Source organism: Saimiri boliviensis, chromosome 12 (assembly GCF_048565385.1).
Source record: "Saimiri boliviensis isolate mSaiBol1 chromosome 12, mSaiBol1.pri, whole genome shotgun sequence".
NCBI lineage: Eukaryota > Metazoa > Chordata > Mammalia > Primates > Cebidae > Saimiri > Saimiri boliviensis.
Genome location: NC_133460.1, coordinates 80,606,843 through 80,634,068, shown reverse-complemented (window position 1 = coordinate 80,634,068; position 27,226 = coordinate 80,606,843). Strand labels below are relative to the sequence as shown.

Sequence of the window (27,226 nt, the reverse complement as noted above, 5' to 3'; positions counted from 1 at the left end):
AAAGCTTGCTGAGACTCTCTTTTCGTTCACTGCTTTATCTTCAGTTCATTCAGTAGTTGATGAATGAGTAAGTAAATGAGTGAATAACAAAACTGTCTTTCAGCTCTCCTTTGGCTTCATTCTCTGACTCCCACAAGTCAGTCCTGTCTTCTGGAGCACCCATCCCAATTCCTAGAACTACTGCTCAGAGGCAGTCCTTGAGCTGCCACAAAAGAACTGTCGGAAAGTTCTGTAACTTCCACTAATTGTGAAGTTGGACTTAGAGAGGGCCCTGGACTTTGGAAATCTCTCTTGCAACTTACTTCTTGCTGAAACCTGTCATTTGTCACACTTTTGCATAGTACTGCTTTCTATCTTTGGTAAGCTTGGGTTTCCAAGTAATAAGAATTGTAAGACCATGAGGACAGGCCAAGGAATATGGCTTGAAGGCTTGCTGGTAACCTTAGGTAGCAAGTGGGTAGGGTTAGGAAGGGACTGTGTGAACAGAAAGTGGAGGGAATGTATGCAGGCCAGTAGGCCACACATAGGAAAAACTAGCCAAAATAGGTTTCAGGATTTAATCGGGTGCTTGAGTTTTTGCTTATTTGTTTTAATGCAAAGAAGGCTTTTAGGTACAAAAGACTAATGGCCTAGGGAGATGGACAAATGGAAGAAAATGGAAGAAAAAGATATAAATGCATCAGTAGAATTGTAAAAGACAAAAGTTCCAAACGACCTTAGCCTCAGAATGAGGAAGACAAACATCTCACTCCAAGAAAAATGCAAAGAATATTATGATGAGGCAAAGATTAGGAATAGCTGCTGTGGAGACCATGCTAGAGAAATATTAAGAAATATAACAAAATAGTAGTTCTGGGGATTAAAAACTGTTTCACTGGCTCCAAAATGAATTACCTTTAATAACTGTAAGATCTGCTCTTAAAATGCCCTTCTCCAGGTCTCTAAGAAGATGACCTCATTTACTTAGCAAAACAAGGACATCCATCAAAGTTCCATTTCTGTCTTCATAGTGATGGCCATCTCTTTCCCTGAGTAGAGGAAGAGAAAGTTTCTCTTCTCCAGAACCATAGCTTTTCCCTTGGGTTCTGGTTTGATACCTTCCTGACTCTGAAAGACCTCATACTCTTTCCAATATATTGGGCCTTTTTCCTCCACTGATTTCAATCTTTTGTAAGCTTATCACTTGTAATCACTTCTTTTAAGAAGATAAATATTGCCCCAACTTTCAAGAAATTTGTCCCTTGATTCGTTTGTCTTCTCCTATTTTTTAGTGTCTTTTTTATTGTCAAACTCCTTGGTAAGTAAACTACCCCTACTACTTCAGTTTCCTCCACACCAATGATCTTCTTGTGCTACTGCCATTTATTTTTTTCTCTCGCAATTTCTTACATACTGAAGAAAAGCATTTATGAACTCTTATTATGACTCTGGCCATATGCTTCTGTTTTTTTTCAATTGTACTTTAAGTTCTCGGGTACATGTGCAGAATCTTGCAGGATTGCTGCATAGGTGCACACATGCCATGGAAGTTTGCTTCTCCATCCCCCCATCACCTTCATCAGGCATTCCTCCCAGGAGCTGGGTTTTTTTTTTTTAAAGATCAACAGAACAGACTGATAGCCAGACTAATAGAAAAGAGAGAAGAATCGAATAGATGCAATAAAAGACAATAAAGGTTATTAACATCACCGATTCCACAGATACGCAAACTACCATCAGAGATTACTACAAACAACTCAATGCACATAAACCAGTAAATCTGGAAGAAATCGATAAATTCCTGGACACTTGCACCCTCCCAAGACTAAACCTATTCAGGAAGAAGTTGAAACCCTGAATAGGCCAATAACAACGTCTGAAGTTGAGGCAGCAATTAATAGCCTACCTACCAAAAAAAGTCCAGGTCCAGACAGGTTCACAATCGAATTCTACCAGACATACAAAGAGGAGCTGGTACCATTCCTTCTGAAACTATTCCAAACAAAAGAGGGAATCCTCCCTAACTCGTTTTATGACACCAACATCATCCTGATACCAAAACCTGGCAGAGACACAACTGAAAAAGAAAACTTCAGGACAATAACCATGATAAACATCGATGCAAAAATCTTCAATATAACACTGGCAAACCAAATGCAATAGCACATCAAAATGCTATTTGTTTAATACATAATGTTCTCCTGGTTATTTTTTAAAGTTTCTAATTTTAGTTTCAATTTTCTGTTTAATCCAGTTATACATAACAATTTTCAAAACTATAGTATTTTTAAAAGATAATTTTTAAGAGAAGTTTTAGATTTGCAACAAAATTGAACAAAAGGCACAGAGAGTCCCCATGTACCCCATCCCCATAAACACACACACGGCCTCCCCAGCTGTCAACATCCCACGCCACAGTGGTACCTTTTTTACAATCCATGAACCTGCACTGACACATCATTGTCACCCAAAGTCCATAGTTTACATTAGGGTTCACCCTTGGTGTGTTACATTCTCTGTGTTTCGACAACTGTATAATGACACGTATCCATCATGATAATTTTATGCAAAATAGTTTCACTACCCCAAAAATCCTGTGTGCTCCATCAATTCATCCTTCCTTCCCCCCAGAACCTCTGGCAACCAATGATCTTTCTACTGTCTCCACAGTTTTGCCCTTTCCAAAATGCCATAGAGCTGTACGTAGCTTTTTATTTCTGTTTGAATATGTGGAGATGGGGAGGAGACAGGATATCTTTTTGTTATCGTTCATTATTTTAAATGATGAAATAAACTTGCTCCTTTATATTTACCATATCCCTCAAACACAGCACATTATGGAAGCCAGCATTATCATCATTTTCATAGAATTTACTGTACTTATTTCTAGTAATCCTATAAATAATTAATCTGAAAATTAACGCCAGCTCTTCTGGGAACTCCCAGAATGATAATGCATAACTGATTATTTGCTAATCCAGAATGACTTGGAGATATACAGGCCCCAGAAATAAAGTCCCTGGGAGTCTCGACCTTTGCCTACAAGTGAAGGACTCTGGGAATGCCTCTCTCATCATCCATGTGGCTATAATTCCAAGCATTGAAGGGACACATTCTCTTACATATAAATACACATACTGCCTTAGTAGAGTGATTTAAATAAAAGATAAATCAACATTCAAATAAACTAAACTCTTCCTGTGGCTGCTTGAGTTTTCTTTTACAGGTTAGTGTGTTTTGTGAGATGCTTTGCTAAGACCTGGCATTATTTTGCAAAGACAAAAGTTTATTACCTGCAGTAAGCAGATCGTAATGACTGTGACATAGGTTTCAGAGGAATACCATTTTCATCTAAGCTCCATGATAGAGAATAGCTAAGTTTTCCTGATGTCAAAAGACAGAGTTCTTCAGTTCCATTTCCCTCAAGAAGAAAAGGCACATCTGTTTACAAAAGGCATTAAAAACATATGAATTATTTTAAGTGCAGTGGGAGCACATTGTGGGTTTTTTTTCCTGACTTTTACTTGTAGAACTCTAAGAACACAAAGGAAGATCTGTGCTAACCCCACTGTTATCTGAATGCTCTCCCTCATCTCTTTACGATACTTCAAGGACTACAAAACAAAAGGTAAAGATTGAGATGAATATGTAGAGGTGAATATCACGCTTTTCCTCCTTTTATGTCTGGAGGTTTCTTAACCATTCTGTGTGGGCCTGGCTTCCAGCAAGAAAGGACCATTGGCAGTAGAATAAGAGGCCAGCAAGCTGTTTTCTCCTCTTTCCCTGCATTCCCGAGTCTTCTGCATCTCTTCTTTTTCCTTTCTTAATCTCCAAAGAGTCCAACACTTGTTAAAAACTTTTGCTGAGTGCCCAGTGTTCCCTAAATTTTTCAAGTCCTGAATCTTTTCTCCTGTGTCTCCATAAGCCTATTTTTCTGCTTTATCTGGACTCGAAGCAAATTCCATTCTTTCCTCATTCTCTTCCCTTTTTCTTCTCTCTTCCCTTTGCTCACTTGTTCATACTTCCTTACCTTTCTCCAAAGGGGCCCAAGTAGTTGCAAACCCCCTAGGAAGATGAAAGAAAGGAATCATGGGGAGAAGGAGAGGAACAACAGTGCTCTCAGAGACACACTAACTTACACTTAACCGTATAAAAGGAGCAAAATCAATTGAAAAACAAAGAAAAGAAACATCCCTTCTTTCTTCTCTCCTTTTCTCTGTCCCTCCGTCTTTCCTTCCCTCCCTCATTTTCTTCTACCTTTTCCTACACAGTTCAAAGACAAATCCATATGTCTGCAAGCACCTGTAGGTTCACTAAAGGAGAGGTAGAGGCAAAGCAGCCAGCCCACTCAGAAGCAGAGCTCGCTTTCCAGAGAGCATTCTGTCCTTGCCTTGGACGGCCTACAAAAAGCACGCGTGCTAACTGCTCATTTGAAATTTCCCGAAAATCTGACCCAACAAGCTTTAAACAATCTAGTTTAACATCTGAATTAATAATTTAATTCATTTTTAACAGAATACTGTAAATACAGGGCCAGGCACAGTGGCTCACACCTATAATCCCAGCACTTTGGGAGGCCGATGTGGGCAGATCACCTGAGGTCAGGAGTTCGAGACCAGCCTGGCTAAAATGGTGAAACCCCATCTCTACTAAAAATTAGCCAGGCATGGTGGTGGGCATCTGAGGCATGAGAATCGCTTGAACCTGGGAAGTGGAAGTTACAGTGAACTGAGATCAAGCCACTACACTCCATCCTGGGTGAGACTCTGTCTCAAAAAAAAAAAAAAAAAAAAAAAAAGCTGTAAATATAGGATTTTGTACTTATGTGAATGACCCAGGGTCATTTAGGAATATGGTACTCAGGAAGAAAATAGGGAGAATGTAATATTTTTAATAAACTCACTGCTTCCTACTTCTCCATCGGCAGGCATGACCAGCTTATCAGAGCTAAACTCTACATATTCCAAAATGTTTTTACCTTTCACCTCTGTGTAGTTAGGTAAAGGTAAATATAGTTTGGCCAGTAAGCTTGTCCTTTTACTTTTTTCATAAACCTAAATATAAAAGAAATGGTTGATAGCTCACTTAAAATACAACATAGAAAAAAGGAAAAAAGAAGCACCCTTAACAACATATTTTTATTCATTTTTTTAATACCAGACTATAAAATAAATACTGCTCTATAGTATTTCCTCCACATGATTATTAGAAAAGTAGCCAGTCATGTCCTTGACAGTGTAATGCCTTTTACTGGCTTCATAGAAAATGAATTGAATACAAGGGATTATGAATACAGTTGTGAGAATACATATCTGAGGTACACATAACATATACCATAGTAACTTAATTTTGTGTAGCACTTAAACAATTCTTTATCTCATGTAAATCTGATAGTAATTATAGGAAATAAATTTTATTTTCATTTTATAAATAAGGAAATGGAAGCTCTATATGAAAATATGTTTGTTTTTATTATAAGTGATTGAGACCCAGTTTAATTGCTTAGGAAAAAGGTAGAGTCATTGGTTCATGAAATCCAAGGATGAGTTAAACAAGCCATGGGAGCCAGAGAGGGAGGAAAAGTTCCAGAAGAAAGGAAAACGGGGTGCTGAGTAGACAATCCCTTAGAGGTTCACTGAGTGCTAAACCCAGGTCTTCTGATTCTGTAGGATGTGCTCTTTACTACAATTCCATGTAAGTTCACTGCCATAACTGTAAGTCAAACTTTTTTTTTTTTTCTTCAGACAAAGTCTTGCTCTATCACCCAGGCTGGAGTGCAGTAGCTTAATCATAGCTTACTGCAACCTTCGCCTCCTGGATTCAAGCAGTTCCCCTGACTTGGCCTCCTGAGTATCTGGGACTACAGGCACCTGCCACCATGCCCGGCTAATTTTTGTATTTTTAGTAGAGATGGGGTTTCATCATTTTGGCCAGGCTGAACTCGAACTCCTGACCTCAGGTGATCCACCTGCCTTGGCCTCCCAAAGTGCTGGGGTTACAGGCATGAGCCACCACACTCAGTCTAAGCAAACTTTTTTCAATTAAAAAAAAAACTCATTTTGACCTATACTGTGTTGCCAGTGCACGGGAAAACAGTGATTGAGCTCTAAGAAGGAAATCAGAAGGGAAAATTTCTCCTTGAAAGATAAGAAAGAATATGCCAATCAAAGTGATGACTTATTAGCCAAGAAATTAAAGAAAAAGAAAAGTCAAAGAGGCACCTATTTTTTCTGGTTATCTAAATACTTCCTTGCAAGAGAGAATTTAAGACACCACACTGGTACCTTTGATGAAGGCATCCCTACTGCAGAAAGGTTTGTAGGAGTCGTAGCTCTGTGAAATAAGTTTCTTATTGTAAATCAGTAAATTGGCTAACTTTCAGAGAAAATAAACTGATAAATATATTCAAATGTTGAGTTGGCATTTACACTTCAGCCTTGCGAATTTGGTTAGGGTGTGTAGGATGCATTCTCAGTGGACTGTCAAATCCAGGTTCCTGGACTTCCAGCCTCTGGACAGCACAGTAAGTGTACTAAGATAGAGAACTGTTAACAGTTGAGGGATCTCAGGAGCCAGTCTTGTCCCCTGATGACAACTGTCAACACCATGGTGCAGATGAGATTGAGCATCTTAAAAGTGTTAAGAGTGAAAATTGGTGTTTTAAATGGAGCAACTAACACATGCAAAAGCTCAGAGGTAGGAAATTACAAGGACGTATGGCAAAAGACAAGCAGCTCAGTTTGGCTGTAGCGATGAATGAATCAAGAAGAGTAGTAAGAAATGAATTAAAGGCAGGTCATGATGGTTCATGCCTGTAATCCCAGCACTTTGGGATGCCAAGGTGGGCAGAACCACTTGAGGTCAGGAGTTCAAGACCAGCCTGGCCAACATGGTGAAACCCTGTCTCTACTAAAAATACAAAAATTAGCTGGGTGTGGTGGCAGGTGTCTGTTTCCTAGCTACTTGAGAGGCTGAGGAAGGAGAATTGCTTGAACCTGGGAGCTAGAGGCTGCAGTGGCGCCGGGACCATGCCACTGCACTCCAGCCTGGGCAACAGAGCAAGACTCTGTCTCAAAAAAGAAAAGAAAGAAATGAATTAAACTGTCTGTTAGGCCAGGGCATATCAATTTATTTTGCAATTTTTGCACTTGCTAACAGTGAATTCACTTCTAACTAGATTCATCTCCCTCCCTGCCTCTTAGTTTGTTAGGCTCATACACTAAGTGATAGAATAATAAAGGAATCAAAATACAGTATTTGGGGAGGCAGATTTTAAACTTCGAGAGATTGGATTATTATATCACCATGTACTTTAGGTACAACAGTAGGAAAGTACAGGCCTCTTTTTTTTTTTTTTGTATTAGGAATTCAGTGTAGAAAGTTGGCATATTTTTAATGCAGGAATTTCAATAGAGGGACACTGTAAGATGGTGGAAACTTGAATACATGAATAATGAAGAGAACATCTATCAGGGAGAGAACAAAATTATTCTAGACATTATAAAATATTTTGATTTATATGTGTAGCTATAATTCTCTCCCTACTCCTTAAGTACCCCCACTTCCTACACACAAATCTTTATTCCCTCCTAACTTTTTATTCAGATCTAGCTTCAAGTTTAACCTTGATTTTAGCCACCAGGACTTCTTGTCTAGATTCCTACACTGTCTCTCATTTTTCTTCATCATCCTATTTTCTTCTTCCATTAGTGTGGGGGTTCTTACAGTGGGATCTTTGGACAGAGACTGGGGGTCTCTTGTGTGTATGTTCTTTCATCTGATTCTGAGAGGGATCTAACTTCCAAAAAAGAGGAAAAACAAATACAGCAAGAGACTGAATCCACCAAGTCAGGGGTGTGGAAGTTTGTATGATAGAGATCATTCAACACTTAAAATAGCTATGCTACTCATTATACTTTAAACAGAACTTTTCTACCTCATTGCAAATGAATAGCAGTAGTGCACATCCAGGAATGCAGAAATTTTAGCATGAGAGGAGTATTTGGAACATTACAAATCAAATAACTTTGTACTTACAGCAAAAAAGACTATTGGTGAATTATACATTTATAAATATCTTATCATCTATCCATAAAGATTAGTCCATCTCTTAACATCAAACAAATTACTTATCACATATAATCATAGCTAACAAAAAATTTTAAATTATGTATGGCATAAAATAAGATACAAAAGTAAATGAAAATGGCATACCTCCAAGCAAATCACTTCAGGCCAATATATTAACTGAATATTGAAAATTTGCTGAAACGTGACTTTAAAATCAAACTGTAGGGGAGATACCGAAGTACAAGAAACCTGTTTATTGTTGTAGAATATTTTAATAAAGTATTTGAGCTTTTGAATTTTGGCTCTCCTCTTTTGTTCATGCCTAAAAATTAAACAAACCTTTAAATCACCCTTAAGGAGTAGAACAGATATAAAATATTGTTCTTTCAAAATGTACATTATCATGTTAAACAGAAGACAATTTCAGAGGACAAATGTTATCCTTACATCAAATAACACTTGTCTACATGTGTATAAAAATTTATTCCCAGTCTAATGTTTTTAATGAAAGAAATGTACTCAAAAATAGAAGAACTAAAATCAAGGTACTGTAAATCATTCAGCTATTGTATTACTAAATTACAATTTAAAGAGATTACAGCACTTATCTACCAGATGTCTTACGAGAGGAAAAAACTGAGGGGCTTGGGAATGGATAGGGGAAGCTGAATCAAGAATTTAAAAATATTTCCTAACTTTAAAAAGAGATGCACATAGATTACATACACAAACACACAACCCTCCACACACCATACTGTCAATAACTTCAAAGATGTGGCTCTAAGGCAGGCGTCCCCAAACTTTTTACACAGGGGGCCAGTTCACTGTCCCTCAGACCGTTGGAGGGCCGCCACATACTGTGCTCCTCTCACTGACCACCAGTGAAAGAGGTGCCCCTTCCTGAAGTGTGGCGGGGGGGCCGGATAAATGGCCTCAGGGGGCCGCAGGCGGCCCGTGGGCCATAGTTTGGGGACGCCTGCTCCAAGGCAACAGGCTTGCTGTGTCCTCTTAAAGGTCTTTGTAAATCATTGTAAGCTTTAGGCTGTGTACCCCTTTTCTCCAGGACAGTGGGGAAGTCACCCTGTCTTTGAACCCAAAGATTAAAGGAGCAAGCCAGGTTACTTCCCTGGGGGAGACACTTGTTGAGGCATAAGTTGATCCCTTGACTGATATAAAACTCCTAGAGTCTAAAGTACAATAAAATACATACATATATATGTATATGTATATGTATATATATATATAAACTCCTAGAGTTTTCCATTCATTCATTAATTCACTCAATCAACATTTATTGAATATCTTCTTAGCTGCAAGAGAACTGACCTAGTGATATTTAAGACTTGACTCTCTTTTTTAGAAGGGAGAAGGCTGGGTGGAAGATAAACCCTAAGTTGAAACATAAAGTCCCTTTCTGCTACCCAATGTAACATACCCTATGGGCCCAGTATGTTCCTGCCCTATCACCTGTCCATCTCTGTAAACTTCTCAGAGAGTTAGGGTACAAAAGATTACCTATTCTTCTTATCTCCCTGTTGGCCTCCTTCGACCGTATTCCCAATCACCTTTCAAGAAATATCTAAGTAAAAGTTACCCTTTCTGTTGTCCTCTAAAAGTTGTTTTAACAATGAGTTCATGAATTGATTATAAAAATTCATTGATTCAGTATTATATTTATCTTCAGGATATCTTGCCTTTCTCTTTACCTATAAACTTTTTAAAATTCTTTTTTAATCTCTGTATTCTTTTCACTTCTATCCTCTATATCAACATATTATTATTTTCTGGAGAATCAATTTTTATTCAATTGTGTGTTTAAATAGATGACAGCAATGCTATCAGATAGCAATGGCTTTGCAAATATATAAAACATACGTCTTTTTGCCTTGACTTCCACTAAGTTTTAGTCTAGGTTTCCCAGCGCAAATATGTTCTTCCTCCTTTCTTCTCTCTCCGTCCAACTTTCATTTTATGGCTCCTGTATTCTTATCCTTATTTAGATGGTCTTTTTATATGGGTGTCCTATATAATAAAAGATCTCAGACCCTTTCTGGAAGGAGGTACAGAACAAATAAAGGATTCCTCCACTGCTGCACTTCTGTTGTCAGAAAGTGGGTGGTGATAATTGTGACTTTGTGTCTGCTGCTCTTTAGGTTCATTGTTAATGTAATCATCCAGTCATTCATTTAATAAATGTAAACATATATTGAATACCCACTATGTTCCAACACTGCTAAATGATGCACATTCCCAATAATCAAAGATGGACTGGTACCAAGTGTGCCATGGGATAGAGATGTTGAAAAATTAGACCTGGTACTCTGCCATATCCTCTTTAAGGGAGATGGGATCCATAGGTCTAGTAGATGGAGAAACGGGTTACTTAGGATGCTTGTTTTTGCATAACGTTCTAGGCACAGAGAGAAACATTATAGCTCAAGGAAGAAATCACAACTGGGAAGTAAAGAAGTTCATAATGTCAAAGAAAATTGCTCAGAGGGCCCTTTTGATGTGAAATGCTTTTATAAGAACCAGAGTTCCTTTAACAAGCAAAGGCAATGGTATATTACTTTTTACAGTGGCTTTATATCTCACCTATTTATACCTGAACAAAAATTACTACCATAGCAAACCGCTCCCCCCAACAAAGTATCAATATATGAAGCCTAGCAGTGAAGATACCACAGTTTCTATATAAAACCAAACTGATTTATGTCCCACCTCAGTCATGTATTAGATGTGTGAACCTGGGCAATTTCACTTCCTGTAAGTTACGTTCCTTCTTTAAGATGAGGATAATATGGAACTGCAAAGAGCTATGATGACAATTAAATGTGAAAATGAGTTTTTAAAAACTTACAGTGCCTGGCATATGATACTTACTCAAGAAATCCCACTTTAATATTAAAAACAATACAATTAATAGACAATATATAATTAAAAAATAATTCTTTAAACATGCTTACAGTGAACACTTGGATAAGCTTGTTAATTCTGCAGTGAAAGAAAGTTGTGGCCTCAAGGTAATTTGCTTCATTCTTTCCATTTCTGTTTCGTCTGGAGCTAGATATGAGAGCCTCTAGAAATCAAAAAGTAAATATATAATTTATCATGTACATCCCTTGTGTGGGACATTTATTCTTAAAATTCATTTATTTCTTGTATTTATCATTTTGTTGGATAACTGTTAGAAATATCAAGATTTCGCATTCTACCAAAAAATGAAATATTATAACTAGTTGAATTTAATGTTATTTTGCAATATAAATACCTCTTTTTTCCCATTCTTAAGTTCTTTTCCTTCAGTTTTCTTCTCAGTTTCGGATATTTCTGAGATTTGTTCTTGTTCTTGTTCATCACATTTATTTATTTTTATCCTAATTAATAATAAATAGAATTATTCAAAGCAGAAATAATGGAGGTATTTGAGAGTTGTTTGAGTTTTTGCCAACACACACACACACACAATCTGTTACAAGTAATTTTACATTCTGAGGAAATTGCCAATTTGATAAACATTTTTAAAAACTTTATAAATTTGTTCTTAGCTTTCACAAATTTCTCCCTGCTCAGTAAATTTATCATTGGTGTTTACAGTCCTTTCTAAAGGCATCAAGAAACCTTTCCTTTGGTGAGAATAAGTAACAGGGGAATGGGGACATAGAAATAAAGGGCACATATCCTATTTCCTCTCATTTTTCTTCCTCTCATATTTTTTAAGCTGTGAGAATTTAAGCAGGTGATCAGCGTGATATCAAGTGGTGAATCATAGTTGCTGTTTATGCATAAACAGTAAACAGCTCCTGGCATTAGCACTATTGCCACTGCTGCTGCTCCTACTATTACTACTACTAGCTAATCCTTATATAGTATTTACTAAGTGTGTGCCAATAGTGTAAGTACTTTACACATATTAACTGATTTAATTATCACAACCCTATGAAGTACTATTATTCCCCTTTTATTAGTAGTTCAATAAAATCCCAGTTACCTGAATAGCTTCAGAAAATTATTGATCTAGGAGTCAAGTTTTTCTGATAGTGTAAAAGTTAACTGTTTTCAGTATAAGGCTTTGTTTTCCATTTTAATCATTTAAGAAGGAAATCCTTTGGTAAAATATTATACGCTCTGTTGGGAATGTAAAATGGTGCAGCTATTTTGGAAAACAGTTTGGCAGTTCCTCAAAAATGTTAACTACGGAGTTACCATATGACCCAGCAATTCCACTCATATACCCAAAAGAAATGAAAGCCTGTGTCTGCACACATGAGGAGTGACCGCTAATGGGAAGATTATTTCTTTGGCGGGGGGTGGGAGGGGGGCAGTGACTAAAACACCCTAAGATTAAATTGCAGAGATTGTTCCACAATTCTGTGAATTTATTAAAAACCACTGAACTGGAGACTTTGAATGGATGAACCATATGGTATGTGAATTATATATCCCAATCAAGCTGTTTAAAAGCTATTATATGCTTTTAGCCTTCTGAAATAGAATATAGAGGACCAAGTGCAGACATTATCTGTATAGTACTATCCTGGGCTGAAGACTCAGCCCCATTAATGGAACTAAAGAATTTGGGCAAGTTACTTAAGAACTCTATGCCTCACTTTTCTCATCTGAAAATTACGTTGTTGTGAGGAGTAAATGCACTAATTTAAGTAAAGTGCCCAGCCCAGGACCTGAGTAAAACAAATACTTAATGTTACTATTGTTTTCTTCTGATTCGGGGCAATCAATATGACATCAATTAACTTGCTGTTCTTTAATACAATGGCTTTTAACCTTTGTTACATGTTAAAATCACCGGGGAAGCATTTTAAAATTCCTGATGTCCAGACCATTCCCCATACCAATTAAATCAGAATAGTGGTTTTTAGAACTTTCTAGGTGATTTCAATCTATAACAATTTAGAGAATAAGTGCTACAAGTAACTCAGAGAATGGGTACAGCCAGCTTCTCTTCTGAGAGAAACCACTGAGGCAGTGATCTTGGGTCTACAGCTTCCTCCTTTCTATTCTGGGCCAAATGTCTCTGGGAAATGATGAAGGTCCTGATGCTATTCTACCAAACGTTCTTGCGTTTCCTGTTTACATAGCTTTCATTTTCTTTCTCATTTTAAGTTTCTTTGGCAGTTATCTGAGTCTTCTCCAGGCAGGTGGTGCCTAACAGAGAACACAAATGAAGACAAAATAAGAAATCTGGGTTCTTTGTGTTATTTGCCAGTGCTGTGGTTTGGGTTCAGGGGCAGAAGACAATACAATCTATTATCTACAGAGGCTGACCCAGTCGGACTCTTTAAGCTGATTACAGCGTTGCTAATATTTGACAAGGAGAGTTTATCATCTGAACGAGAAAACAGGGCTATATCCTCAACTTTCTGCCACCTCATTTCTGCCATGGTCACTTTATAAAACTTGTTGCAGCTGAGATTATCAATAACCTCCATGTCAGGAAATCCAATGAACATTTTAAGTCTTGAATTTAACTGATAATAACTACTAACCACTTCCTCCTACTTGAAATATTCCTGTTTCCTTGCGTCTGCAGCAAAATATTCTAACTGGTGCTTCTCTGTCTTATCTGTCCCTCTTCTGGTTTCTCCTCCTCTACCAAGCCATTCAAAGCATTTTCTCAAGACTCAGTGCTTGGGGTCTCTTGCCTTATTCTCTGTCTCAGTTCTGTAAGCATCATCTCAGCCCAACCTTGGCAGACTGCACGGTGACCACTATGGTGCTCTCCTCAAGCTGCTGAGATCAGTATGTGTCCAGCTCCTCTCTGTGTTTCCAATCCAGCTCATCATATTGGGCCCAGATGTCTGCCATGATCTTGGTGAGGTCCTGAGATTTGGGAGCATCTACCTCCACGGTCAACCCAGAGCTGGCAATGTGGGCTGGTAGGCCTTTTACTTCCTCTTCATGGTTCTTCTTCATGAAGAGCAGCTCCTCCTTGAGAGCCTTGATCTCTGTCTCTAGCTGCAGTCGTGTCATCGATGACCTTGTGAAGCCCATGGATGTCACTCTCCACAGACTGGCACATGGCCAGCTCTAGCTCATACTTGACTGTAAAGTCATCAGCGGCAAGATGGGCACTGTCAATCTGCAGAACGATGTGGGCATTGTTCACAGTATTTGTGAAGATATGAGCCTTCAGGTCCTCGATGGTCTTGAATTTATGGCTCCAGTCTCTGATCTGGAATCCCTTCTTCTCCAGGTGCTTCCGGATTTTGCTCTCCAGCTTCTGGTTCTCGGTTTCCAGGCTTCTCACTCTCAGTTTCCAGGCCAGGTGGTCATTTAGGCTTTATATGGTCTCCTTCTCATTCTGGATGTCTCCCATTCCCGCCAGACCCCCAGCCATCCCCACAGCAAGGCCCCTGGACCCCATGTTGCCCTGGAAGCTGGTGGATTGGGACACGGAGATCCTGGCAGAGCTCCCAGAGCCTGCATAGACACTGGCCATGCTGCTGACCAGCCAGGCGCTGTAGCTGGGCACCTGGATAGAGCCCAGGGACCAGTAGTTGGTGGAGAAGGTATAGCAAGTGGTGAAGCTCATGCTGTCCAGGGAAGAGAGCGAGAGAACAAGACTCAGGTTCTGCCAATGACATGTATGTTTATATATTTAAGATACAAATTCTTAGTTGACTACATGGAATAGTTGCCTAGCTTCTGGATGTCTTCCTAGTCACTGTGAATTCCGTTATTCATGAGCAGTTCCTTAGGAGACCAATAAGAGCAAACAGAGCAGCCACTCACCTCTGAACCTGTAACTTTATTGGGGTGCTCGTAAACCCTTGCTGCTGTCGAAGAGATTTAATCTGTTTCCAAGTTCGTAATATACTGCGTAGTAGGGAGAGGTCCTTTCCCCTTTCTAAGTCATAGAGCTGTTTTGTATTACTACAACAAAATGCCAGCAAAAATTTGTCAGTGGATTAGAACTAAAAGCCTTCAAAAGTAGCATGGAAGAATGTATTGCAATAACTCTTGTGAACTCTCTCCCCACCTTCTTTTTTCATTTTATACGTATCTGAACCCCCATCTTACTATATTTTATGTCACCCATGGCAATTCCATTAGAGATTCACTCCTTTATGACTTAAAGGTTTTTCGCTATTCAAAAGCGCCCTACTAAACTGCAAATTCTCCTGAGAAAGGAAATATCCCAGCTAGAACTCTATGAAAAATTTTTTTTTCATTTTTGAGACAGAGTCTTGCTCTGTTGCCCAGGCTGGAGTTCTGTGGCACAATCTCAGCTCACTGCCACCTCCACCTCACAGGTTCAAGCAATTTCCTGCCTCAGCCTCCCAAGTAGCTGGGACTACAGGAATGCATTTTTATGTTTTTCATTTCTATAAATTATCTTTGGTTCTTCTTAAATAAAAATAGCTCAAGAAGTACTCAGTAATTTACTGTATCTTGTTTGTAGATCATATTTTCAAGCTTGTCTTTTTTTTTTTTTTTTTTTTTTTTGAGACGGAGTTTCACTCTTGTTACCCAGGCTGGAGTGCAATGGCGCGATCTCGGCTCACCGCAACCTCCGCCTCCTGGGTTCAGGCAATTCTCCTGCCTCAGCCTCCTGAGTAGCTGGGATTACAGGCACGAGCCACCATGCCCAGCTAATTTTTTGTATTTTTAGTAGAGACGGGGTTTCACTATGCTGACCAGGATGGTCTCGATCTCTTGACCTCGTGATCCACCCGCCTCGGCCTCCCAAAGTGCTGGGATTACAGGCTTGAGCCACCGCGCCCGGCCCCAAGCTTGTCTTTTATTTTAAAATCATATTAAACAAAGTTATGTTATTTTCTGTATTTGATAATTCTATTATCTTAAGCTTTTGCTTGCATGAGTCTTCTATTATTTCTACTGGCTCTTATTCATGCTGTCTGTGTGTGTGATAGAAGAGGTTATAAACTATAAACTCATGTTCCTTAGAATGTTATATCTTTGAATAATCTCTGAGCTAGGATTAAAATTGTGCTCTTCCAGAAAAAAATATTATATTTTATTTGCCAGTTGTTTGGTGCCACTGCCAACCTGGGACTATTTTAAGTTAAGTTCTAAATCTGAGAGTTGAGGCTAAATAAGTAGCATAAATTCACATCAGAAATCTGAATGAAGGTTGTCTTCTGATTACGAATAACTTCCAATGAATTTTCCTGCTTTTGGAGATTCTATGACATATGAATATGTTTTGTCTTAGAATTACCTTTCCAGTTATTTCATACTTCATAACTTCACTTTCCAGTCTATAAGCCGATGGCTCCCAACTTGTAGACCGTATTTTTTACAGGGGTCCTTAAATCTACTGCTTTTGACTGAATTAATAATATATTTTGCACATATGTAAAATGTGCACTAATTCTCAAATTTATATTAACACTTCAGATCAATATAATCCAAGTCAATTTCAAAGTACTCATGAACTCATAGTTGTTCAACGTTTTAAAAAAATCAATGGATGTTAAAACTGTAACTACTTTCACGTGGCACCCCTGTGAAATATTTTTACACAAACATGGGTCTTAAAAAAGACTGAAACCATTTCTGCAATCTCCTAAAAAGTAGGAATTGTGTACTTTTCTTTATCTTCCATAGCAAGTACAGTACTTTGTCTAAAGAAGTTACTTAATGAATGCTTGATGAACATGAATGGCTCAAAACCTACCTTATTTGCCAATTATAATCTTGTAAAGATTTTCTGGTCAGCTGGTTTATTTCTGAATTTTCATTTGATAATTTGGTAGCATCTGTCAGTGCTTTCAGCTATAACAAAGAAAAGAGCTCTTTGGTATATTTTATCTGCCTGTTATCATTACTCCAACTCACCCGTAGGTTAAGGTATGTGCAGCAGCAGAACAAATGTAAAACTTTGTGTGCATTCTTGGCTTATCTTCCACAAGTGCTATTCTCACTCTGTCCACGTAGGAGGCCAGGTGGTCATTTAGGCTTTATATGGTCTCCTTCTCATTCTGGATATCTCCCATTCCCGACAGACCCCCAGCCATCCCCACAGCAAGGCCACTGGACCCCATGCTGCCCTGGAAGCTGGTGGAAAGGGGAAAGGAGCCTCAATATCTATTTAGGCAATAAACATCAATTTAGTATCTAATAACATCTAGTATTTTGAATATTACTAGACTATCAATTAATCAATTGATATAAAGAAATGCCATTAGATCAAGAAGGCATATTGAGCACAGGTATCAATCTTATCTTCCACCTAAAATCCCATAGTTACATAAAAAATATGTCTCTTTATCCATATGCATTGCCATAATCACATCCATATCTATATACATATATTTATAACTACCTTTATCTATGTCCTTCCATGAAAGAATAAGTACATAACATAGGAAAACAAGAAAAATAAAATCAAGAGAACAAGATATGCTGAAGAAGGTACAAAACTGTAACATCCACAGAACAACAGAATTGGAGGAAACTAGGCCCTAAAACACGTAAAGGAGAAGTCTGTCATGGTTGGGAGTAATTTGTGGGAATTTCAAGCCTAGAGTCAATTGATATAAACTTTTACTAGAAGACATATGAGAAGACCTAAGCAAACAGGAAAACAAACTATATTCCTGGAAGAAGAAACTTAATTTTTATGAGGATCAAATGTCTTTCAAAATTAATGTAACAAGTACAACACACTCACAATAAAGATGGTAACAGTGTTCTAAAAATAGAAGGTGACAAGCTAATTCTAAGACTCATATGGAAGATAAAATCTATGGGGTATCCAAAAACATTCTAGAAAAGAACAACGATGAGGAGGCACTTGTCCTATGATATATAAATTAGTAATTAATTATGTATGATATATAATTTAATAATTAAATATGGTAATGAAACTGGACAGAACTAGACCAATATATCATATAAGGAACAGACAGTCCTCAAACAAACGTATATATTAATAAATGTGTATGGCTGGTATAGGATAAAGTTAGTATTTTAAGTCAATAGAGAAATAAATGATGGTATTTGGATATTTGGCTAATCTTTTGGGAGAAGGAGTAGAGTTGGAGCCCAGTCTCACCTGAGACACAGAGATAAACTCTAGGTAGAATAAAAGGCTAGACGTTACATACACACATGACATTGACACACACACATATATACACACATTCATATATATACACATACACAAATACATATATAATATATACCACAAGGATATATAAAAGGAAGTCTTTATAATTTTGGTCTTTCAGGCACTATTCATTGCCCTTAAAGGATTATTTTTCTTCATCGGCAGAACACCAATTTTATTCAATTGCTCAATCATTTTCCATGTGTTTTTGAGGTAAACTGATTAGTGTAGCTATTTGCAGCAATTTTATTCTTGCCAATAAATGGTTTAGGCATGATCATGTGAAATAATTCTAGTCAATGAGATATTAGAGGAAATTTGCTGCAGGGCAGGAGAGATTGGAGAAGGCTCTCAATGTGAGACACTATGCTGCATATTGTGTGTCTGGCCAGCATGCCTTGAGCTGGAGCAGCCACTTGGTTAGCTTCCATGAGTGACACTAACCCTAAGTCGACTTGCTGAAGATGACGAGAAGGACAGAAAAGGCTTGTTGATAATATTGTCAAGACACCAAATTAACAAAACCTAGAGCTGCCCTAACTTGGACAATAGGAAGTAATGCCTTTTCCTTACTGTTTGAAGTAACTTCGATGAAGTTTTCTGTGACTTGTAACCAAAATATGCTAATTGATAAACTTGAGGTAAAGAAGGTGTTAGGAAGCAACAAAAAAAATCTAAAATTCACAAGGGAAAAGATTAAGAGATTTGAACTTATAAAAATGTAAATTCTTGCCAAGGTCAGTAGTTCACACCTGTAATCCCAACAATGCAGGAAGCTGATGTAGGAGGATTGCTTGAGGCCAAGATTTCAAGGCCATCCTGGCAACACAGCAGGACCTTGTATCTTAAAAAATCTTTTTAAATGACCTGGGAATTGGTGGCATGTACCTGTAGTCCCGGCTACTTGGGAGGCTGAGTGAGAGCATCACTTAAGCCCAGGACTTAAAGGGTGCAGTGAGTTATAACTGCAACACTGCACTCCAGTCTGGGTGACAGAGTGAGACCTTTCCCAAAAAAGAAATTTTTTCAATTTAAAATGTTTGCCAAAATATAAAATAAATAAAGTTCAAAAGCAAGTAACAGAATAGGACAAAAATATACAAAACATATTTAAAAGACATACTACTTTTATGGACTTACATCTAGAATATATATGTATATACTTTCTTTTTTAACTCATGAATTAATTAAAGATAAAGCTAGAGAAAAATATTGAATATTGATGAAGGCTCTGGGAAGTCAGCTCTGTCCTGCCTTGCCAGTGGAAATTCAAATTGGAAAAACAATTGGGAAAGGCATTTTATCACTTTCTTAAAAAATTTAAACTGCATATACCCTCACCTTTGACCAGGCAACTTCACTTCTACGGATCTATCCTATAGAAGTTTTCATATATGTGCTCAAATATATAGGTACAAGGATATTCACTGCTTCATTATGAATCATAAAGAAATGACCTAAGTGTCATTGGATGGGAATGATTAAATATATTACAATAAACCTATATTATGGACATATATATATATAGTGATAAATAAAAAGTTCCAAGATAGAGTACTAATTTTAGAAAACCAGCTGGGCACAGTGGTGCACACCTATAGCCTCACTTACTTGGGAGGCTGAGGTGGCCCAGGAATTTAAGTCCAGCCTGGGCAATATAACAAGATGCTGTCTCTAAAAATAAAAAACAAAACCAAGTTGCCAAATAATACATATGGTAAGATCCAATTTATGTTAAAAACAATCATGGCAGCCGGGCGTGGTGGCTCAAGCCTGTAATCCCAGCACTCTGGGAGGCCGAGGCGGGTGGATCACAAGGTCAAGAGATCAAGACCATCCTGGTCAACATAGTGAAACCCCGTCTCTACTAAAAGTATAAAAATTAGCTGGGCATGGTGGTGCGTGCCTGTAATCCCAGCTACTCAGGAGGCTGAGGCAGAAGAATTGCCTGAATCCAGGAGGCGGAGGTTGCGGTGAGCCAAGATCGCGCCATTGCACTCCAGCCTGGGTAACAAGAGCGAAACTCTGTCTCAAAAAAAAAAAAAAAAAAAAAATCCTGGCATACATACATACATATAGAAATACAGGGAAAAGAGAACCATGAGGTGAAGAATGAAGTAGGGCTTTCACATCTTGACACTTCAACAATTAATCCTTTCCAGTGATAATGTATTCCTGTATTACTGTATAATTTTGTTAAAGCTAGAGGGAAAAAGAACAGAAGTCAGCAGAGCTGAGCATCGTTTCTCCTCACATACTATCTGCAGCATCCCTCTTTGTTCTTTAAGTGGAATTCATATTCATATAAAGGAGCATATTTCAGTTTAAGAACTCCTTGGTGCCAATGAGTCTTCCACTATGAATTGGTCTGAAAACACTAGGAACAGGCAGAACCATACATTTCACACCCAGGGACTAAATTATCCATGTTTAAGAAATTAACCTTTTGGTGGGAGACCAATGGACATGCTCTGCACATCTGGCCTTTTCTTCCCTTCCCCACTGCTCCTCCCCACCTCAGAAGAGAAGATTATGCACACTTCCACCACAGTTATCTTTTTACAATTTACTGGGAGATCAGAGAAAATGTTTATATTCACATAAGAGAATAAATTTTAAAGAAGTAAAAATCTGCTAAGAAATTACCTTTGGCTCCTAATACAATAATAATACTGAAACATGTTGCAAATAATAATCCCAAAAGTTTTTATTTTATGCAGAGAGCCATGCATATACATGAAGCATAAACCTAGAGTCTATAGATACTTTAACAGATGGCACTCTAATAAACTAAAATTGATATTGCTAGATCAGACTTTAAAGATTCTACAATATTGTTGGGAAAAAAATTGTAAAGTAGTAATCTGTAAATTAAATCACTTTTTAAATGACCTGCATCTTAATCTAAGTTGTTTCCTTCATTCATTTTAAAAATGGCTGTATTTCACTAAAAGAATATTCAACATTTACTTTAGGAAACATTCTGATATTGCTAATGTGGGGTGTTCATCTATTAAGTTCTCCTACACAATTGCTACATCAAATCAAATAGATTAACTCCTGGCTGGGCATGGTGGCTCACACCTGTAATCCCGACATTTAAGGAGGCTGAGGCAGGCAAATCGCTTTAGCCCAGGAGTTCAAGAGCAACCTGGGCAACATGGCAAAAGCCTGTCTCTATTAAAAAAAAAAAACAAAAAAACATTAGCTAGGTATGGTGGTGCACACCTGTAGTTCCAGCTACTCAGGAAGCTGAAGTGAGAAGCTAGCGTTAGCCTGGGAGGTTGAGGCTGCAGTGAGCTGTCCACTGAGCCACTGCATTGCAGCCTGAGTAAGACTTTGCCTCAAAAAACTTAAAAAAATGGATTAAGTCCTGTGGTTTTAAACATATATTTTAGAAAGCAGATATTGGCTGGGCATGGTGGCTCATGCACGTAATCCCAGCACTTCGGGAGACCAAAGCAGGCAGATCACCTGAGATCAGGAGTTTGAGATCACCCTGGCCAACATGTCGAAACCCCATCTCTACTAAAAATAGAAAAATTAGCCACATGTGGTGGTGGGCACCTGTAGTCCCAACTACTAGGGAGATTGAGGCAAGAGAATCGCTTGAACTTGGGAGGCAGAGGTTGCAGTGAGCCAAGATCATGCCACTGCACTCCATCCTGGGCGACAGAGCAAGACTCCGTCTCAAAAAAAAAAGCAGATATTTATGAAGGTGTAGTTCATTTCCAGTTTCTTGAGATGGCTTTGTGACTCCATCAGTATTGAATGTTTCATTAAATACTTTAGTGTGTCTTTTATTTCAAATGTATTCATTAGTTGAATGAGACATACTATCAAAATACCTTTCTCAAGAGAACACTAGTTAACAAAATGCTCATGTATCAGAAACCCAGCAGAGAGTTTAAATGAACCACAAGTCTGTAAAGTAATCAGTGGGTACTCCTTCTATGTCTCTTCGGACTTCATATACCCCTCCATATACCCATATACCCTTCTAATGACATCATGATGTCATTAGATTACTATTTGGATTAATCATCTTCAGACCAAGACTCTTCACGTTTGTAATGAGAATCAAGATTTCTAATATTTTAATTAAAATGCTTCATTACAAGGCTTAAAACAGGTACATGGCTCTTTTCAGTAATAATCATTTCAAATACTCTTCTTGAGTTATAGGACCAAGAATACCATTGATTAGTAAACCGTTTGTGGTAAATATCCCATGGGATATATTTAAAGCTTTCTCCCCAGCCAGTCAACTCCCTACAGTTTCTTTTCACAGAAACTGAAATTGAACCATTGTTCTACTTAGTTAAATATTTAGAAAATGTTCTGATAATTTGCTCTGCACTAGGAATTTTTTCTCTTTCAATACTAAATGTTTAGCTCTATAATGAAAGCCATTCTCACCTTCTCATAAAGTAGCTGAGATACATTCTGTTGCTGCCTGTCCTGAAAACATTCATAAAGTTGGAGCAGCCTAGCGCATAATACCTGTTCTTGATTGAAGAGATGATGATGGCTGAATTGCAAACCCACAATGTTGAGGTCTAATTGGTATATTTCCCTTGGACCTTCTATTTTGTTCACAAATAAGCTTCCCAGGTCACATTTTACTGCCTTTTAAAGAAAAATAAGTGCACGATGTTAATTTGATTCAGTTTCTTTTGAAATTATAAGTAACTTTTCCTTATAACAGTAACATTTCATTGTAGGAAAATATAGAAAAACAAAAAAAATGATAATTTGATTCTTTTTCTTTAAATTGATTATAGCCCCTAATTTCATCAAATATATTTATATTACAGCATTTTAATCATTGTGCTATTAACTACTGTCATCTGTCTCACTATTGTGTGCTGGTGGAGTGGAAGTTGGACTTTGAATTTATAAAACCAAAAAAAACTTCCTATAGAAACAGTATGACAAATGGTGTTTAGAACCTGTGGGCCAGAGTTAAATAATAATTGCTTATTAAAACAATTGTTTAGGCTGGGCATGGTGGCTCACACCTGTAATCCCAGCACTTTGGGAGGCCGAGGCAGGTGGATCAAGGGTCAGGATTTTGAGATCAGCCTGGTCAATATGGTGAAACCCTGTCTCTACCAAAAATACAAAAATTAGCTGGGCATGGTGGTGGGCGCCTGTAGTCCCAGCTACTGGGAAGGCTGAGGCAGGAGAATCACTTGAACCAGGGAGGCAGAGGTTGCAGTGAGCCAACATAGTGCCACTGCACTCTAGCCTGGGTTACAGAGCGAGACTCCATCTCAAAACAAAAAACAAACAAACAAATATTGTTTATAAATGAATGCATTGGTGATCCTCTGGAAAATTCTCTTGAGGAGACTGGGCCCTCTAAGAAATTTCTATGTTTTAAGAAGAGCACCTGTTTTTGTACATGAGATTGTCTCCATTTGGATACCCAATTGCCCTTAAATTAGCTGAAGTCTGTAGGCCTTAGATTATATGGAAGATGATTCATTTGTTGTAGTCCACTTTTTTTTTTCAGATGGAGTCTTGCTTTGTCACCAGACTGCAGTGGTGCGATCTTGGCTCACTGCAACCTCTGCCTCCCTGGTACAAGCAATTCTCCTGCCTCAGCCTCCCAAGTAGCCAGGATTACAGGCGTGTGCCACCACACCTAGTTAATTTTTGTATTTTTAGTAAAGACGGGGTTTTGCCATGTTGGCCAGGATGATCTCAATCTCCTGACCTCGTGATCCACCCACCTCAGCCTCTCAGAGGATAGGACTGGGATTACAGGTGTGAGCCACTGCACCTGGCTAACCTTTTTTTTTTTTTTTAAAAGTAAAAGCAAATTTATTAAGAAAGTGAAGGAATAGTCTCACACTTGTAACCCTAGAACTTTAGGAGGCCAAGGCAGGTGGATCACCTGAGGTAAGGAGTTCAAGACCAGCCTGGCCAACATGACAAAACCCTGTTTCTACTAAAAATACAAAAACTAGCCAGGCATGGTAGTGGGCACCTGTAATCCTCGCTACTCAGGAGGCTGATGCAGGAAAATTGCTAGAACCCGGGAGGTGGAGTTTGCAATGAGGCAAGATGGCACCATTGTACTCCAGCATGGGCAACAGAGCGAGCCTCTGTCTCAACAAAAAACAAAAACAACAACAACAACAACAAAAAAAAACCTTTTTTTAGTCCACTATTTTGAATTTATGCACATGTTTCAATACATATGTGCTCAGTATCTCTGGCTTTTAGTAATGCAATTTGCGAGGGTTGGTAAGTTACTTAGAATATGCAGCTTGATTCATCAATGCCTAGTCACTCGAGATAAAAGCCATGAATGCATCAAATAGGAGCACAGTGAGCCCACTCTCAGGATCATTCTGGTATAATATGATACGCTCTCCAGTCTGCTATTGCTGTTACACCTACTGTGACACTAAAGAGATAAAAATGTCGTCTCCCCTCTAACCTGGTGTGACAGACTCAATGCTCCTCTAGGACTGAAAGTCATCTGTAAGTGCCTACATCTCTGCCTCCCTATTTTTTCCTGAGTTAGGAACCTTTCCTTTTTCCTCACTGGGTTTCAGGGAGGCAGAGAAACAGCCATAAAGCTTGTTTATGCCTGGTAAGTCTTTGTTCTCTATGTAAGAGCCAACCCGTAAAAAGGGAAACCTGCTCTTGATTTCACCTGAGAGATTTAGTCAATTGGTAGTAAGTTGGTAAATTGATCATTAAACAGGAAAGAAAACACCAAGGAAAAAATCATTTTGTGTTTAAAACAACAAAATTATAAAGGAACTTTTGAAAATTAAAGTTCCTAGAATAGAGAAGCCTGTCTTGCTAAGCAGATCCAGCACTGGCTGAATAACTGTGTTGCTCAGTTGCTTTGGATTTCTATTGGAGTGATACAAGCCTCTGCCCTTGGTCCTATCCTCTTCAGCACCTACTGACTACAGTGCTAAGAAGCTAGAGGATGGTAAATGAGGTGGTGGAATATCTAACAACCAAGGGAGGCAATTTAGACTGGAGAGCAAAAACTAAAGGTGGAAGCGACTATAGGCTTCAAATGTTTGAGGCGCTGTCATCTAGGTGAAGTACTTTAAGTGTTCCCTATGGACAAACAAGGTCAAATAAGTGGAAGTGATCCAGAGACAGACTTTAAAAACAGAAAACAATGAACAATTAGAACTGTCTGCTGGGTGCAGTAGCTCGCCCAGCAGACAGTTCTAATCCTAATCCCAGCACTATGGGAGGCCAAGGTGGGTAAATCACCTGAGGTAAGGACTTTGAGATCAGCCTGACCAACATGGCGAAACTCTGTCTCTATTAAGAATACAAAAATTAGCCAGGAGTGGTGGTGCACACCTGTAATCCCAGCTACTTGGGAGGCTGAGGCGGGAAAATCACTTGAACCCAGGAGGCAGAGGTCGTAGTGAGCCAAGACTGCACCATTGCACTCCAGCCTGGGCAAAAAGAGCAAAACTCCATCTCAAAAAAAAAAAAAAAGAAATAAAAAAGAAATAAACAGTCCAACTTTAGAATGAACTCTCTTGGGAAGTAGCAAACTCCCTAACACACTGGTTATAAGCAGCACCTCACCAAGTGAGTTAAATAGGCTTCTAGAACTAGGTAAGTGTGTTGTACCAAAAGCATAAAGATTTGGACAACAATGAATCAAAGCCTACATAAAAGCACAAAAACATCCAAGCTGGTTGACATATATAAAATCTATGTAAATATAAAAAAAGAGTGCTAGAAATGGGAGCAGAGGGAAGGCCATAGTCAAATGGTCAGACGAAACTTATCAGCAAACAGGAGGCAAATAGGGTACCTGGGATAGTAGAGACACAACAAGCTGTTAAAGCACCTGGCAGAGGCAGCAATGAAGACAGGACTCATACACATGCAACTATTGTATCTACTTTGGTTGCTCTTATATTTATTCTGGTGAGAGACAGCAAATCAGCTTTTCCTTGAAGGCTGGCTGGGCAACACGAAAAATGTGAAAAGGATGGAAGAGAAAGGCAGGTGGAGGAATTTGTCTGACACAAAATCTAGAACATCACCTGTTAAAGATGCTACTGTCTTAGTCAATCTATGCTGCTATAAGAGTACCTGAGACTAGGTAAATTATAAAGAACAGAAATTTATTTCTCAGCTCTGGAGGCTGGGAAGTTCAAGATCAAGACACCCACATTTCATGTCTAGTGGGGACCTTTTTGCTGTGTCCACTGGAAGGGAGGAATGCTGTGTCCTCACATGGCAGATGGTGGAAGAGCAAAAGCCTCTTTATAAGGGCACCTAATCACATTGCCAATGGAGGAGGAGCCTTAATGGCCTAATCACCACTTGTAGGCCCTACCCCTTAATGCTATCACAGATTTATTTAACTGGAGATACAATATGGAAGAAAATTATGTAAGTGAGTAAGACAGGTCAATAGAATATATACAAACTAAAACTCAGAGAGAAAAAAGAATTTTTAAAAAAGCAAAAAGAAGACAAATTAGAGAAAATAGAAAATCTGAATTGGCCTCTTTTGTGGTAAAAAATGCAAAGCATTAGATCTACCCTCAACAAACGTTTAAGTTTACAACACAGCACTATTAACTATAAGCATAATGTTGAACCATAGATCTCCAGAGCTTTTTCATCTTGCATGACTGAAACTCTATACCCTTTGAACAACAACTCCTTATTTCCCTCTCTCCCAAGTGCCTGGTAACCACCACTCTACCTTCTGCTTCTACGAGGCTGACTACTTTGGATACCTCATATAAGTGGAATCACGCACAATTTGTTCTTCTGTGATGGACTTATTTCCTTTAGTATAACATCTTCAAGCATCATCTATGCTTCAGCATATGACAAGATTTGTCATTTATGGCTAAATAATATTCCACTGCATGTACATACACCACATTTTCTTTATTCAACTGTCAATGAACAGCTAGGCTCTTTCCACCTCTTGGCTATTGTGAAAAATGTTGCAGTGAACATGGGAATGCAAATATTTCTTGAAAATCTTGAATTCAATTTTTCTAGATAAATACCCAGAAGTGAGATTGCTGCATCATATTACAGTTCTATTTTAAATTT

General features: G+C 38.3%; 1 protein-coding gene and 1 pseudogene across 1 annotated transcript in view; both read right to left on the bottom strand.

Annotated features, from left to right (window-relative positions):
* CC2D2B (coiled-coil and C2 domain containing 2B) overlaps window positions 1-27,226 on the bottom strand; it is a 113,050-nt gene that overhangs the window by 50,093 nt on the left and 35,731 nt on the right. Inside the window, exons 9-16 of the mRNA XM_074382672.1 lie at window positions 22,565-22,774; window positions 16,712-16,809; window positions 14,803-14,943; window positions 11,321-11,426; window positions 11,016-11,128; window positions 8,194-8,371; window positions 4,883-5,033; window positions 3,273-3,420 (exon numbers count right to left, since the gene is read on the bottom strand). Of these exons, the coding sequence (XP_074238773.1) occupies window positions 3,273-3,420; window positions 4,883-5,033; window positions 8,194-8,371; window positions 11,016-11,128; window positions 11,321-11,426; window positions 14,803-14,943; window positions 16,712-16,809; window positions 22,565-22,774 (1,145 nt within the window). The remainder of the gene's footprint in view (window positions 1-3,272; window positions 3,421-4,882; window positions 5,034-8,193; window positions 8,372-11,015; window positions 11,129-11,320; window positions 11,427-14,802; window positions 14,944-16,711; window positions 16,810-22,564; window positions 22,775-27,226) is intronic.
* LOC104650529 (keratin, type I cytoskeletal 18 pseudogene) lies at window positions 13,453-14,626 on the bottom strand (annotated as a pseudogene).